This window comes from Lithobates pipiens, unplaced genomic scaffold (genome assembly GCF_037356315.1).
Source record: "Lithobates pipiens isolate NorthernLeopardFrog02 unplaced genomic scaffold, aLitPip1_a1.2 Scaffold_22, whole genome shotgun sequence".
In the NCBI taxonomy this organism is placed as follows: Eukaryota; Metazoa; Chordata; class Amphibia; order Anura; family Ranidae; genus Lithobates; species Lithobates pipiens.
Window position 1 is genome coordinate 224,689,642 of NW_027507784.1, and position 15,103 is coordinate 224,704,744.

At 44.1% G+C, this 15,103-nt stretch overlaps 1 protein-coding gene across 13 annotated transcripts in view; it reads right to left on the reverse strand.

Moving 5' to 3' along the window:
* Positions 1-15,103, reverse strand: part of CLEC16A (C-type lectin domain containing 16A) — a 1,523,862-nt gene that overhangs the window by 293,642 nt on the left and 1,215,117 nt on the right. For all 13 annotated transcript variants that reach the window (XM_077448876.1, XM_077448874.1, XM_077448875.1 and 10 more), the window contains one exon: positions 5,535-5,702. In XM_077448876.1, the coding sequence (XP_077305002.1) occupies positions 5,535-5,702 (168 nt within the window). The remainder of the gene's footprint in view (positions 1-5,534; positions 5,703-15,103) is intronic.

Here is a 15,103-nt window from a genome sequence, read left to right on the forward strand (position 1 = left end):
CCGAGCACCAGGATCCCTTGGGCCCTTAAAAGATCCAGTACTGGTGCTAGGACCTTTGTGAACACCTGGGGAGCTGTAGCAAGCCCGAAGGGTAGAGCCACAAACTGAAAGTGATGTTCCTACCGCAAAATCTGGAATCTCTGATGAGGCTGAAAGATTGGTATGTGTAAGTATGCGTCCTTTAAATAGATGGAGGCTAAACAGTCTCCCCCCTTGAGTGAGGTTACTACTAAGCGGACAGACTCCATCCGAAAGGACTGTATCAATAGATACTTGTTCAGGGACCTTAGGTCCAAAATGGACTTGGTGCTCCTGTCTGGTTTCTGAACTGTAAACAGGTTTGAGTAAAACCCTGTACCCTTTCGAATATAGGAACCTCTACAATCACTCATTGATGCAATAGATGATGTAGTGTCTGAAACAATAAGTTTCTTTTTGGAGGATCCGAGGGAATGCTGTATCTTAGAAACCTCCACTCATCCTGAATTGTTTTGCAAATGTTTGCAAAGTGCAGCAGCCTTCCCCCCCACCCAATGGAGTGGGGCGTCCCGTCAAAAGGAGGGCTTGGTGCTGGGTTTACAGTTGCAAAAAAAAGTATGTCAACACTTTTGGAATGATATGGATTTCTGCACAAATTGGTTATAAAATGTGATTTGATCTTGATCTAAGTCACAACAATAGACAATCACAGTCTGCTTAAACTAATAACACAAATAATTAAATGTTACCATGTTTTTATTGAACACACCATGTAAACATTCACAGTGCAGATGGAAAAAGTATGTGAACCTCTAGACTAATGAGATCTCCAAGAGCTAATTGGAGTGAGGTGTCAGCCAACTGGATGATTCCAATCAATGAGATGAGATTGGGGGTGTTGGTTACAGATGCCCTTCCCTATAAAAAACACACACCAATTCTGGGTTTGCTTTTCACAAGAAGCATTGCCTGATGTGAATGATGCCTCACACAAAACAGCTCTCAGAAGACCTATGATTAAGAATTGTTGACTTGCATAAAGCTGTAAAGTGTTATAAAAGTATCACCAAAATCAGTCCACAGCAAGACAAATTGTCTATAAATGGAGAAAGTTCAGCACTGCTGCTACTCTCCCTAGGAGTGGGCGTTCTGTAAATATGACTGCAAGAGCACAGCACAGACTGCTTAATGAGGTGAAGAAGAATCCTAGAGTGTCAGCTAAAGATTTGCAAAAGTCTCTGGCATATTCTAACATCCCTGTTAGTGACTCTACGATACGTAAAAAACACTAAACAAGAATGGATTTCATGGGAGGATACCACGGAGGAATCCACTGCTGTCCAAAAAAACATTGCTGCACGTTTACAGTTTGCACAAGAGCATCTGGATGTTCCACATCAGTACTGGCAAAATATTCTGTGGACAGATGAAACCAAAGTTGAGTTGTTTTCGAAGAAACACACAACACTATGTGTGGAGAAAAAGAGGCACAGCACATCAACATCAAAACCTCATCCCAACTGTGAAGTATGGTGGTGGGGGCATCATGGTTTGGGGCTGCTTTGCTGCGTCAGGGCCTGGACGGATTGCTATCATCGAAGGAAAAATTAATTCCCAAGTTTATCAAGACATTTTACAGGAGAACTTAAGGCCATCTGTCCACCAGCTGAAGCTCAACAAAAGATGGGTGTTGTAACAGGACAACGACCCAAAGCATAGAAGTAAATCAACAGAATGGCTTAAACAGAAGAAAATATGCCTTCTGGAGTGGACCAGGGTCCTGACCTCAACCCAATTGAGATGCTGTGGCATGACCTCAAGAAAACTATTCACACCAGACATCCCAAGAATATTGCTGAACTGAAACAGTTCTGTAAAGAGGAATGGTCAAGAATCACTCCTGACCATTGTGCACGTCTGATCTGCAACTACAGGAAATGTTTGGTTGAAGTTATTGCTGCAAAGGAGGTTCAACCAGTTATTAAACCCAAGAGTTCACATACTTTTTCCACCTGCACTGTGAATGTTTACATGGTGTGTTCAATAAAAACATGGTAACATTTAATTCTTTGTGTGTTATTCGTTTAAGCAGACTGTGATTGTCTATTGTTGTGACTTAGATGAAGATCAGACCACATTTTATGACCAATTTGTGCAGAAGTCCATATCATTCCAAAAGGGTTCACATACATTTTTTCAACTGTAGAAAATTTTTGGACCTAGGGCCTTTTCTGGCCCTGGCCTTGTGGCTTGCCCCTGGCCCTAGCACCCTGTTGGTGGCGGAACCGCACTGAGGCTGAGATATTGGAGGAAGCAGTCCCTGGGTTTTTCAACAAGGGACCTTTGTTGCTTTTTTTCACAGGAAGTATAGAACTCCCTCCAGAAATCTTTTGGATATATTTGTCCAAGTGATCATCGAATAAACGCACCCCATGAAACGGGAAACCAGCCAATAACTTTTTACAAGGAAGCTCAGCTGACCAATTCTTAAGCGCTAGAAGTCTGCACATATGCACAGACAAGAGAGCCACACACGAAACCTGCTGCATTTAACCACTTCCTTACCCACCCATAGTCACGCCTGCAGATGGGATCTCCCATCCTGGGTGGGCGTCATATGACGTCCTCCCATTCCCCGCCGCCTAGGGGGTGCGCATGCTGCCAGCACTGCTCGGGACCCGGTGCGATTGCCCGGGGACACAGCAGGATAGTGGATGTGTGTATGTAAACACACAGATCCACGTCCTGTCAGAGGAGAGAAGACCGATGGTGTGTTCCCAGTACAGAGGAACATTGATCATCGGTGTCCTCACCTTGTGAGTCCCCTCCCCCCACAGTTAGAATCAGTCCCATAGGGAACATATTAACCCCTGCATCGCCCCTTGGTGTTAACCCCTATCCCTGACAGTCACATGTACACAGTAATCAGTGCAATTTTATAGCACTGATCGCTGTGTAAATGTGAATGGTCCCAAAAATGTGTCAAAAGTGTCCGATACGTCCGTCACAATGTTGCAGTCACAGATCGCCGCCATTACTAGTAAAAAATAAAAAAAATGCCATAAATATATCCCCTATTTTGTAGATGCTATAACTTTTGCGCAAACCAATCAATATACGCTTATTGCGTTTTTTTTTTTAAAAAACATATGTAGAATACGTATCGGCCTAAACTGAGGGAAATTATTATTATTTTTTTTAAAAAGGATATTTATTATAGCAAAAAGTAAAAAAAAAAATGTTTTTTTCAAAATCGTCGCTCTTCTTTTGTTTATAGCGCAAAAAATAAAAAACGCAGAGGTGATCAAATACCACAAAAACAAAGCTCTATTTGTGGGGAAAAAAATCCGTAAATTTTGTTTGGTTGCAATGTCGCACAACCGCGCAATTGTCAGTTAAAGCGAGGCAGTGCCGAATCGCAAAAAGTGTTCTGGTAAGGAAGGGGGGAAATCGTCCGGGGCTGAAGGGGTTAAAGCATCAAAAGCAAAACACAGCACTCGAGGAATATCCGTCTTACTTTCAGGCAGATCATTTTCCTGGTTAATCCCATCAGGCCATCTGACCTGATCCTTTACGGCAGGGGTGCTCAACCTGTGGCTCTCCAGCTGTTGCAAAACTACAAGTCCCATCATGCCTCTGCCTCTGGGTGTCATGCTTATGGCTATCGGAGTCTTTTTATGCCTCATGGGACTTGTAGTTCCACAACAGCTGGAGAGCCACAGGTTGAGCATCCCTGCTTTACAGGCTGGCAAATACCAATTGCTGCAACAGCTGGCTGTATAGCTGAACTGACCAAAGAAAAGGAAGATTTTAATAACAATTCCAATTTCTTGTCAACAGGGTCTTTAACGCCCTGTGTGTTATCTACTGAACAAGTAAATTTCTTGTGTAAGGAAGAGACTGCTGCGCCTGGCATGCTCCATTTTTTAACAAACTTTTCATCCATGGGATATAAAAGGAAAATCTTTTGGGAGGCAAAAATGTTTTGTCAGGATGTTCCCAATCAGCATACATTACCTGTTCCAACAAGGGGTGTAAGCAGGAAAGTCTGTGCGACCTGAAAAGGTCCCAAAGAGGACCTGGGGGGCTCAGTCACCTCTAGAAGAGGCAACTTAAAGGCAGAACCAACCATTTCGGTCAGAGTCAGGATCAAAAGCCTCTGCGACTGAAAGGCAGACAAACTGCATATCTTCTTGTCCAGATTGCTCGGAAGCAGACTCATCTGCCGGGCACTCCACCGAATACTAAGCTTTCAGCTCTTCCTCATCCTCAACACATTCCTGCTCAAGACTAGGAGACTCTGGGGAGGGGGATCTGTCACACTTCCTGCCACCCTGCAGGATGGAGGCAATCATGCCGGCAATCCTGTGCTCTAACCCGGCTAGGGCTGAGGACAGTTCACCCTTCGTTATAAAGGGTGAAGCAGACTGTAGGCACAATACCAGATAGACGCAGCAGGTCAGATTGCCCAGGAGTCTCTGGTCCTTCAGGGGATACAACAATATGGATACAACAAAGTTCCTCAGGAGCCACTGATGAATATAGGTGTGCCCTTCCCTATGATGTTAGTCCCACTCCTCTTTTTAGAAGACATTTAATGCCGCAAACAAAGAGTACTTGGGTGCAGTTAAAAGATCTCAGAAGGGAGACCATTTAATAGGGCTCACCAAGCCTCTATGCAACAATCCTGCTAAGCACCTTTAGCCTGCCAAGCAACACCTGGTGACTCACGTGACCCAAGTAAGGAAAAATTAACCACTGCAAGTGTCTGTACAGAGCCTGCTCTGTGTCCCACAGCTGCCTCCTGGAAGCAACACATGCTTGACCTGCTCAGCTTAAATAAGTTGGGTGTGCGCCGGAATGTTCTATGCGTTCTAAATGCATATGCGCGGTCCCGGCGAATGGGCGTGACTGTATTAGTGTACAATGCAAATCTTTGTGCACCCAGACAAAGACTATGGCGCATGTGTGGTGAAGCCGCGTACGCCATGGCTGCCAAACAAACTGCTGAGCCCAGCGGCACTCTTGCGAACACACGTGCACCAAGGCAAAACGTCGCACTGCCGTATGCCATCATAGAGGTAAAAAACAGCCAGACACAAGCAGAAAAGGTACACTTTGCAAACACCCACAGCTAGCCCAGAACTCCCCCGTATGGTCACCGCACACAAGTGTCCAGCCTTTAGCTAGCTTGACTGATTGTTACAATCACTGGGACACGCCACAATAAAAAAATAAAGGGAGCTTCACTTACCCATCCAGGCGCAGGGCCTATCTTCACTCTTCACGGCGGTTCCTGTCACTTGGCCCTTCAAGGACAGGGTACCCTTTCATGTTTAGGGTCCACTCCCTTGGACCTTTACAGCACCCTGCAGGAAATGCCCTAGCACTGTAATGTCCAGGATTTCCACACTGCAGGGTCCAGCACCTGAGGGCCAGCAGGTAATGAATATTAGCCTGACTCTGTGTCCCATGATGTATGAAAAAGAAATACACTAAGTCCACAATAAGCTTGAAGGCAATGACGTCCTCTTTTACAAAAAGACCGTACTCACCTGGTACTTTGTCAACTGATGCAAAGACAGAGCGCTGTACTGTAGGGTCACTTCCAACACGACGAGACTGTTCATAAAATCTAAAGGGCAAATGCTGAGCTGATGATGTAGAGGTGTGACTAAAACCCACCACTTCCTTTGATGGCTGAATAGGCAGATCTAAAAGAGCTGAAGAGAGAAGAAAGGGAAAGGAAAAAGTCTCAGACGAAGTATATAAAGATTTATTCTGCTACTTTGCTCGAACTGTATCACCAATTAACCAATTTAAATTATTGAAACACAAAGGCTCAAGAAAAGTGTTATAACACAAATATGCATGTCAGAATTAAAATAAAAGAAACCAAACACTTGGTAAATTAGCAACTTCACACTCTGTGGACAGTCAACCTAGGACAGGGGACTAATTTTAGAGGGCAGGTACTTCCCCTACAGCCCTGACTAATCAGGTGAGCCTAGAGAGAGGGTGGTGGTTGGTGTCTACAGAGAGGAGACCTGTGTGCAGCCTGGAATATTACTGAAAGCCCTTGTACACACGGTCGGAGAATCCGTCGGAATGTGTTGTCGGATAATCCAACTGTGTGTGGTATGCATCGGACTGTTTCCGTCGGACCAAATTTTCCAACTTGCTGGAAATATTTTCCGACAAATTGGTCCGATAGGACATACTCCGATCATGTGTAGCCTACTCCGGACAAGGTGCCACGCATGCTCACATTCAAATTCCGACACGGAAGCGCTCGTTCAGGTAAAACTACTGCTCGTAAGCGATATAGCACATTCGTCACGCTGCAATGTTAAAAATTCTTTCATGAAGCGCATTCTCTTGTTCTTTACAATGCTGCAAGAAGGAACTTCTTTTGATGCTCATAGTCACACACACTTCTCCCGAATGTAGTTCATTACTCTTTTTTAAACATTTCGGAAATACAATTTTATTTTGCGTCACATCTACACAATTTTAGATTTTGTTTATTCTTTTTTGGATGTTTTTTTTTTTTTTGAATTACTAAAAATCTCCTTTAAAGACAGTTTGCTAATTTCTCCTTTTTTTGGGGTGTATTTGTGTGTAAACTTACCACAACAACATTATTGTATTTTTGATATTTTGTTTTTCCTTTTTAATCTACAGGAGGTTGTTTATTGTTGGTACCCCTTGTTATTCATTTCACTTTGTTTTTTTGAAATGTACCTGCCTGCTCACAAATAAACTGGCCTTTTGGAAGTAAAACACATACGCAAGTATTTCTTCAAACAAAAAATACCTTTATTTAGGTGTCAGTAACAGATAAAGAGGGAGGCAGCGATGTTGAAACTGGGGAGATTAGCGAAGCCTTTGGCCCCCAGGGCACACATCAACTATTTAAACGCAAAAATTGGTGGCCTGAGGAATACATGTCTGAGGGAGAGAAGTCTGGTCCTGAAGTCCATGAAACCCAGAACAGCAGCAGATGACATCTATGTTCCCAGGCTGTGGTACTACAACAGGCTGCATCTTCTGTCAGACCAGACTGAACCCAGGTCATCACTCTCTGGTCTTCCTTCCAGGCTGTGGCTGTGGTGCCGAAGGTGTGGCAGAAGGAGGAGGAGGAGGAGCAGGGGCATGGGTCAAACCACACAAGTGTGTTTCTTGTGTCATTTGGCCCAACAGACCCTTGTTGAGGGTGTGTATTATAACCTCCTCACACAAAAGCTGTTGCCCCTGCTCCATGTTATCAAGCTTGCACGCAACCAAGGCGGCAAAGGCCTCTTGGTAGGTGGGTTTTGCTTGGAGTGCCGCAGAAGCCTCACCAATCAGCCTCAGGGCCGACTCCTCAACATTCCCCCCCTTTCTCGCCCTTTTGCGTGGAAGGCGGAGGGGAGGGACCTGGCATTCAGTGAGGCTCCTTTGGCTGCCCACCGCCTGCCTGCCGCTTACCCCCGCCTCCTCCTGGCTGCCACTTTTGACAGCCACCTCCTGGCTGCTGCATTCCACACCCTCCTGTTCCTGGCTGAGTTCTTCCTGTGTATGAAAAAGGGACATAGTTTTATTTTTTGGTTCATCAAACACACACAATTTTCACATCAACACTGTTGCAAATTGTTAAACAAAAGAAAAGACTATCATTCTGAGCCCAGCATTTTTCTTTCTTGTCCTCCAGGTTTTGGCCACTACTGTCTATTGATATGTGAAACACTTTCCAAACTCAGCAAATAGTGAGCAAAAATCAAGTTAACATCATTCATTTTTACTCCACAAATATGTACAACAATACTATACCTGGCTCAAGCTGGGCTCCTCCAGTTCTTCCTGAGTGGAAGGCCCAGGTTGGGCGTCGGAAGACTCATCGGGTGGGGAATGGAGCATAGAAGGACGCGTGGAAGGAAGAGTAGAGAGGGATTCTCTGAGCTCAGCCTGGTCTGACAGAAAATGCATCCTGTCATAATACCACAGGATGGGGACATAAACGTCATTTACTGCAGCTCCAGATTGCATGGACTTCAGCACCTTGGTCCTCTCCCTCATATATATATACTCCTGAGGCTACCAATTTTCTTTTTTAAATAGTTGATGTCTGCCCTGGGGACCACCGGCTTCACAAACTCAACCAGTTGCAACATTGCTGCCTATCTCTTTTGTCTGTTACTATATTGAGGGTGTTTTGGTTGCCACAGGAAGGGCATGTCTCTGTATTTATCGATGAACAGAGGGAGGAAGCTATGGTCGTTGAAGCCGTCCATAATGTCTGCAAGACACAACACAAGACAAACCCTAATGTCAGTCTAAGCTCCACTAATGCAGGCCTCAATCTAGAAGCAGTGTAGCCTAGTGATGTACCAAGTTCAAAATTTTACCTTTGTTTGCTGTTCGTCGCATCAGCTTCTCCCTCTGTTCACCGTTCGTACGGACGACACACGCGTGTTGCGTTTTATATACAGTGCGCATGCGGGAAACTCCGCCCGCCCGACATTCTTTCTAGACTATTCCCCACCCCTTCGCTTTCGGCGCAGTGGGGAGAGCACATGGCAGAGAGAACGCAGGTGCGCACTAATAATAGTTCCACTAACGAAGAGGAGCGTGAGGAGAGCCCGGAGCCTGAAACGTCCCGATCCAGGAAGACAAGATTTAAGGCCTCAAATATGTCTTTTGGAGAGATGTTGGAGATGGTGGACATATTGAACAGGACCGACTATGATGGGAAGTATGGACCTTACCCAAACTCAAATATCAGAAAGACCAAGATCATGAATAAAGTTGTGAAGAGACTTCATAAGAATTTTGGGGTACACCGATCCAAGGATCAACTGAGAAAACGCTGGTCAGACCTGAAACTGAGGGAGCACGAGCAGTACATAAGGATCAAGCGTGTTCTTGACCAAAGTAAGTAGTTGTTGTGTGTTCATGTGATTATTATTGCTTGCATCCTGCTCCATGTGCTTTGATTTCATGTTGTGCAGTTTAAAATGGCCACTTTCAAGTTCATGGTTTCATTTGTTCGTAGGAAACATTGTTCTGCAGATAAGTATTCCAGCTGAACACAGTGTCCCCAATAATGTTATGACCTTGAAGCTCGGCCAAAATAAACAATTGTACAACACTTCCAAACAATGTTTCATATTCCTAATTCTGCCCTCTGTGTGCCAATTCTTTCTTTCTTTCCATTCTCATAGGGGAGAGAAGACGCGGCAAGTATGAGGACACCAGGGACCACACCCCTCCCAAAGAAGGGCAACTTCCAAAAGCAGAAACAGAGGAGCAGGAGGAGGAAGGAGAGATCGTGGAGGTTGGGCAAATTGTCACCACAACAGGTGAGTGTCCGTGAACACAGCTTCCGGTAAGCTCATCAATGTATGTCACCATATTTTTATTACATGGTGTGCTTTTTTTGCTTTGTTTTGTAGGTGATGTGGAAGAAGATTCCCATTTTACCAGTGAAAGTGCCCAGATCCTGATTGGGGAGATAATGGGGTGCAATCGGGATTTGGAAAATATACAGCAAAACATCAATGATGTTAAAAATAAAATGAAGAACATCATTGATGTTTTGGGGAGAGTGTGAAACACAAAAAACTAGACAGGGTGTTATTTTTGCTATTTTAAACAAAAAATTTTGTATTTATTGAAATTACAAATTTGGAAGATGCACAGAGTGTGTAAACATGCGCTCCCATCATGGGGGATCAATGTATGTGTTTTGTGGAAAGTGGCTGAGATGAAGGGGTTGCAGCCCCAAAGCATGTACATTGATCCCCCATGATGGGAGATAGCACATGTTGACACACTGTGTGCATCTTCCAAATTTGGATTTTTCAGGGTTCACACCCCATGTGATGAAGGCAATATCAGCCCAGTTTGTACATACTCATGTCTGATATTGTCTTCACTTTTCAAAGTTGAACTTTGTAAGTTCCTGTTTTCTTTATTTTACGGTTTGATAAATGCCTGTTTACACAAAAACACCAAGTAAATCAAATTTTGATTAAACTCTGTTTTTGATACACACAATTTCTTGGTTTATTGTAAAAATCTTTTATAAACGCACATGTGAATGTGCTTGTATTAAAAAGTTTACTTATCAACAATGTGTGGCTTCCTTTTTCATTGTGCCAAAAATGTATTTGTAGTAAAATTTTAGTTTGTGCTGAGAAGGAGTGTGATTTACTAAAGGCAACTCCACTTTGCATTACAAGTGCAGTTTCAGGTGTACGTTTGCAGTGTACTTGTAGTGCATAGTGGATAGTGGATGTGCCTTTAGTAAACACCCACAGTGAGGTGTAAATTTGGACAATCATGCCATTTTCCTGCCATGGTGCTGAAAATGAGCACGATTTTGGTCGGTAATGCACTACATACATTATTTCCAAAAACAAGGTGTGTGTGTAGCAGACCCACAACAAAATAAGATTATCTGAAGAAGAGACTGACCCCTCACCTCGCTCTGAACTTGGGTTTGCACTGTTGTTGAAAAAGGCACAACTTGAAAAAACATAAATATACCTAGGAGACACCTAAAACCAAGCCAAGCAGTAAATGAAGGAGTTTCAGATAAAAATGTATTCTTAAAATGCCGCTCAGACATTGTCTGGCATATCAATGGCCCCCCTGCCCACAAAGTAGTCCATGTATTGGGTTATAACATCACGGGCGCTTTGGGGGGGCAAGCCAGGATGAGCAGGTTCAAGGCCCGTGAGGTTATCTTCATTTTCCATCAAGTCTGCTTCTTGTTGGCCAACTGAGACCGCATAGTTCACAGAAACTTTTTTCATAAAATTGTGCATAACACAGCACACCAGCACTATGTGATTCAGTTTGTATTCGCCATGTGAATAGGCGTAAGAAAAAGGCGGAACCGGCTGGCCAGCATACCAAAAGTGTTCTCCACCACTCTTCGGGCTCTGGACAGGCGGAAATGAAAAATCCTCTGCTCTGGGGTGAGGGTCCTCATCGGGAAAGTCCGCATCAGATGGTTCGCCAGGGCAAACGCCTCATCCGCGACAAAGGCGAACGGGAGTCCTTCCTGATTCTCCTCTGGGGGTGGCAAGCCCAGACTGCCACTCTGTAGACGCCAGTAGAACTTCATACGTGCGAAGATTCCACCATCCGACATTTTGCCCCACGTCCACATACATCCCATCTATTGCTCCTCCACAATTTTGAAAGTCCCAACGACTGGCAAAGTGGGAGGCCAGTCTGCCATTCCTGTGGCGTTGAAGGACACTGCGGAGTGAAACAAGATCATCCCCCACCCCCCCCCCCATCTGATGGGCCCTTGCTGAAAAATGAGGGGGGATGTTTAGGACAGGTAACCCTATCCACTTGATTGAGAGCTGAATGGCTAAATAATGTGTGCTACTTTGGGAAGCCCCTCCTTAGTTACACTATTGGCAGCCCACCGGACAGGTAAAAAGTGTCATAATACCAAAAAGAAACCAAAATGGAAGCACATTTAGACATTATGCTATTACATATCAAGATAATTAATAGGTAAAAAAATAAAATAAAAAAAAAGCATTTGAAAGTATTGAGGCAGGCCCTTGCACTACATGCTTAGGTGAATTCATCCATAAATGTGAGCATCAAAAAGGTAGGTATAGTGTGTATTGGGTTTGGCAAAGTCATCAGATAGAGGATTGCTATCAGCTGAGATAGCAGTTGGGGGGGAGGGGGTTCTTAATGAGTTTGGCACAACCCCCAAAACTAAAAAAATTTCACTATGCATGAATTGAAGCACACAGATCACATTTGAAGACATTAAAGGGGGTGTTTAGGGGAAAGCAATACTATGGAGCTGACAAAAGACATTGGTATGTGACGAGACTATAGTTTTATGGGCCAAGAAGAGCATGGTGGGGAAGTTAGTGAGGCAAATATGCATGAGGACAAAGGGGCAGAGCATATGAATTAGAGCATATTGCAATGATGGTAATTAGGGAATGAGGAAAGAAATGCAAGACATTAGGAATCATGAACTACATAGAACGTTATGTTAAAGGATAAAACGTACCTTCATATAGTCCTTCTGCAGGACCTGAATGATGGCAGAACAGGTCTCTGGAATAATGATCCCCAGAGCCTGGGGGGAGATGCCTGTAGAGAACTTGAGGTCCTGAAGGCTTCTCCCAGTCGCCAAGTAGCGCAACGTGGCAATGAGCCTCTGCTCCGGAGTGATGGCTTGCCACATGCAGGTATCCTAAGGGGTATAAGGGGTCAGCAAAGCCAGCAGACGGTGAAAAATGGGGTCCGTCACCTGGAGATAATTACTGAAATAATCAGGAATATTCTCGCGGATCTCACGGAGCAAAGGCATGTGCGAGAACTGGTCACGCTGGCGCAACCAATTCTTGGTCCACAAACGCCTCCCCTCCCTGTTCATGGACCGGGCTTGTGTTAAAGTAACAACCCCAACACGAAGCCCCTGCACAGCAAAAACTCTACGACGAGTACGTAGACGAAACATGGTTTCAGAACGGACAACAGAAAGCACAGATAAACAGCAAGGCCCGAAAGAACGACCTGAATAGCAGAAGCAAGCAGACAATAAAAAATGCCTTTCAAAGCATACTATACCAAGATATAGTCCACAATGATCAACAAATACTTACTGACTGCACGCACTGATTATCGATACGCAAAGACAAGCACAAACTGAAGAGCAGTAGCGATCTGAATCACTAATTTGAAAAGCGCGAATCGTCTCTCCCCAAACTTCTACTAACACGAGATCAGCAGAAGGAGCCCAAAGGGTGCCGAACATGGTGCTGAACTTCCCTTTTCTAGTCCCGCCGTACATGGCTTACGTCACCGCGTTCTTGGCAACCGCAAAATCCGACAACTTGGTCCGACCGTGTGTATGCAACAGTTTCGGACTAAATCCGTAGGACAAAATCCAACGGATTTGGTTGTCAGAATGTCCGACCGTGTGTACAAGGGCAAAGACTTGCTTGACTGAAACGTACCTGGTTGGTGAACCTGCCTGTTGTTGGAACCAGCACCTATCTTGTCTGAGCCGAAGCAGAAGACATAGCCTGTTGGATGTCTTACATACTTTAAGTCAGTCTCTCTGAGGACCTTATGGTCTGGCGCTGAGCTGACATTTCTTCTCTTAGACCCCTTTCACACTGGGGCGTTTTTCAGGCGCTTTAGCGTTAAAAAAAAGCGCCTGTAAAGCGTTTGAAAGAAGCCTCATCTGCAGTCCCAATGTGAAAGCCCAAGTGCTTTAAGAGCCCTTTCACAATGTCAGCACCCGAAAAACGCTCGTAAAGCACCGCTTAAACTAGCAGCGCTTTAGCAGCATTTTTCGAGCATTATTGGGGTGCTTTTAACCCCTGCTAGTGGCCAAATAAAGCGCTTTTCAGGTGTTTTACAGGCGCTTCCCATTGATTTCAATGGGAAGGGGTGCTTTAGGAGCCTTGAATTCACCGGTCCAAAAGCGCTGCAAAGAAGCAGCTTGCAGGACTTTTTTTGATGCCCTGCCAGCGCAGTGCCTCAGTGTGAAAGCACTCGGGCTTTTACATTGGGATTGCAGTTGCGGCTTGTTTCAAGCGTTTTACAGGCGCTTTTTTTAAAGCTAAAGCGCCTGAAAAACGCCCCAGTGAGAAAGATCTCAGTGTGAAAGCACTCTGGCTTTTACATTGGGATTGCAGTTGCAGTTTCTTTCAAGAGCTTTACAGGTGCTTTTTTTTTAAAGCTAAAGTGCCTGAAAAACGCCCGAAAAACACCCCGTATGAAAGGGGTCTTATAGGGAGATAATACCACAAACAGCAGCACACACATTTTCGAATCTTACATGCCCATTGATGACTGGTTCTCTTTATAGCAGGCTCATATTTAAAATGTGCAATCATTTAAACAACCCAGCAGTATTATACAATAAAATTATAAATGTATATCTTAAAAATATGAATGCTGCTGGGAAAATCAAACTAGGCTCCCACATGGAGCTGGTCGGAAAAAAAAAAAAATAAAATAAAAAAAAAAGGAGATGTCGTTTTTGACAAAGCCCCTTGGAGCATTGACATTCTGGCAGAGATTATTTATCATTGGTCCCATCTTATGTGATTGGCCTAATCATGAACTAATTAGGATTCCACCTTGCCAGATACAAAATTACAATTCTTCAGCACTGGCCACATGGGTAGATGCTGAAAAGAGGCAGTATGTTCATTTCTTTTTTTAGCAACAGATATTTTGTCAGTCCCTCAGTCAGCAATATCTATAGCAATTCCCTGAATCTCGGAAGCAGTGCAAATTTCAGGGCTGGCAGGTATAGCAGTAAACCTACTGTTATAGAAATATGTTTGGTTATAGAGCTAGCAGCATTGCTTTGGGGGTTTGGAAAGGTTAGCTTCCTGTACTAAATGTGATGTTGTATTTAACAGATGACAGCAGCTCTTTTCCTTTTAATCAACAAGTGCTTGTAAGGCTGGATTCACACCTATGCAGTTTTAGCGCATTTTGCGGATTTTCACTACAGAACGTGTTCCATAGGAAACCATGTTAAATGGACTGTACTGAAAATCTGTAAAATGTAAAAAGGAGGAAAACTGCATAGGTGTGAATCCAGACAGAGGAACTGCAGTCTGCCCACATAATTTGTAATAAAAACATCTTTGCCATTCTGAAGCTTCCCTCCAACCACTTTGCATATTATTTTATATATACTGTGATTATGTAGTTGCCAAATATGCTGCAGAAATCTCCTACTAACTAGTCTTGTTGCAACCATTTTTTTTTGTAAATAGTTTTTATTAAGGGAATTTCTCAATATAATCAGAATACAATCACAATGTAATCACAATATAATTTCCACATCTCCCCAACCGTTGTATCATATCAAAAATAAAGAGGGGAACCAGGAGCAAAGGGGACACGAACAGCCCATAGCGAAGAACAAACGTATGCATTATATATGTCATTGTCGTCAATTAGGCTATACGTCAATATACAGATAAGCATATACTCCCAGTCCCTCCCCTCAGCCCCCAAATTCCGCCCACCCACCACACCGAAAAAGGATCAGCGCGTATGGGGGGGGGGGCAGGGGGGCTACCGAGCCTCCCCCCCGCCATCCAAGTACTCCAATATTCATTAT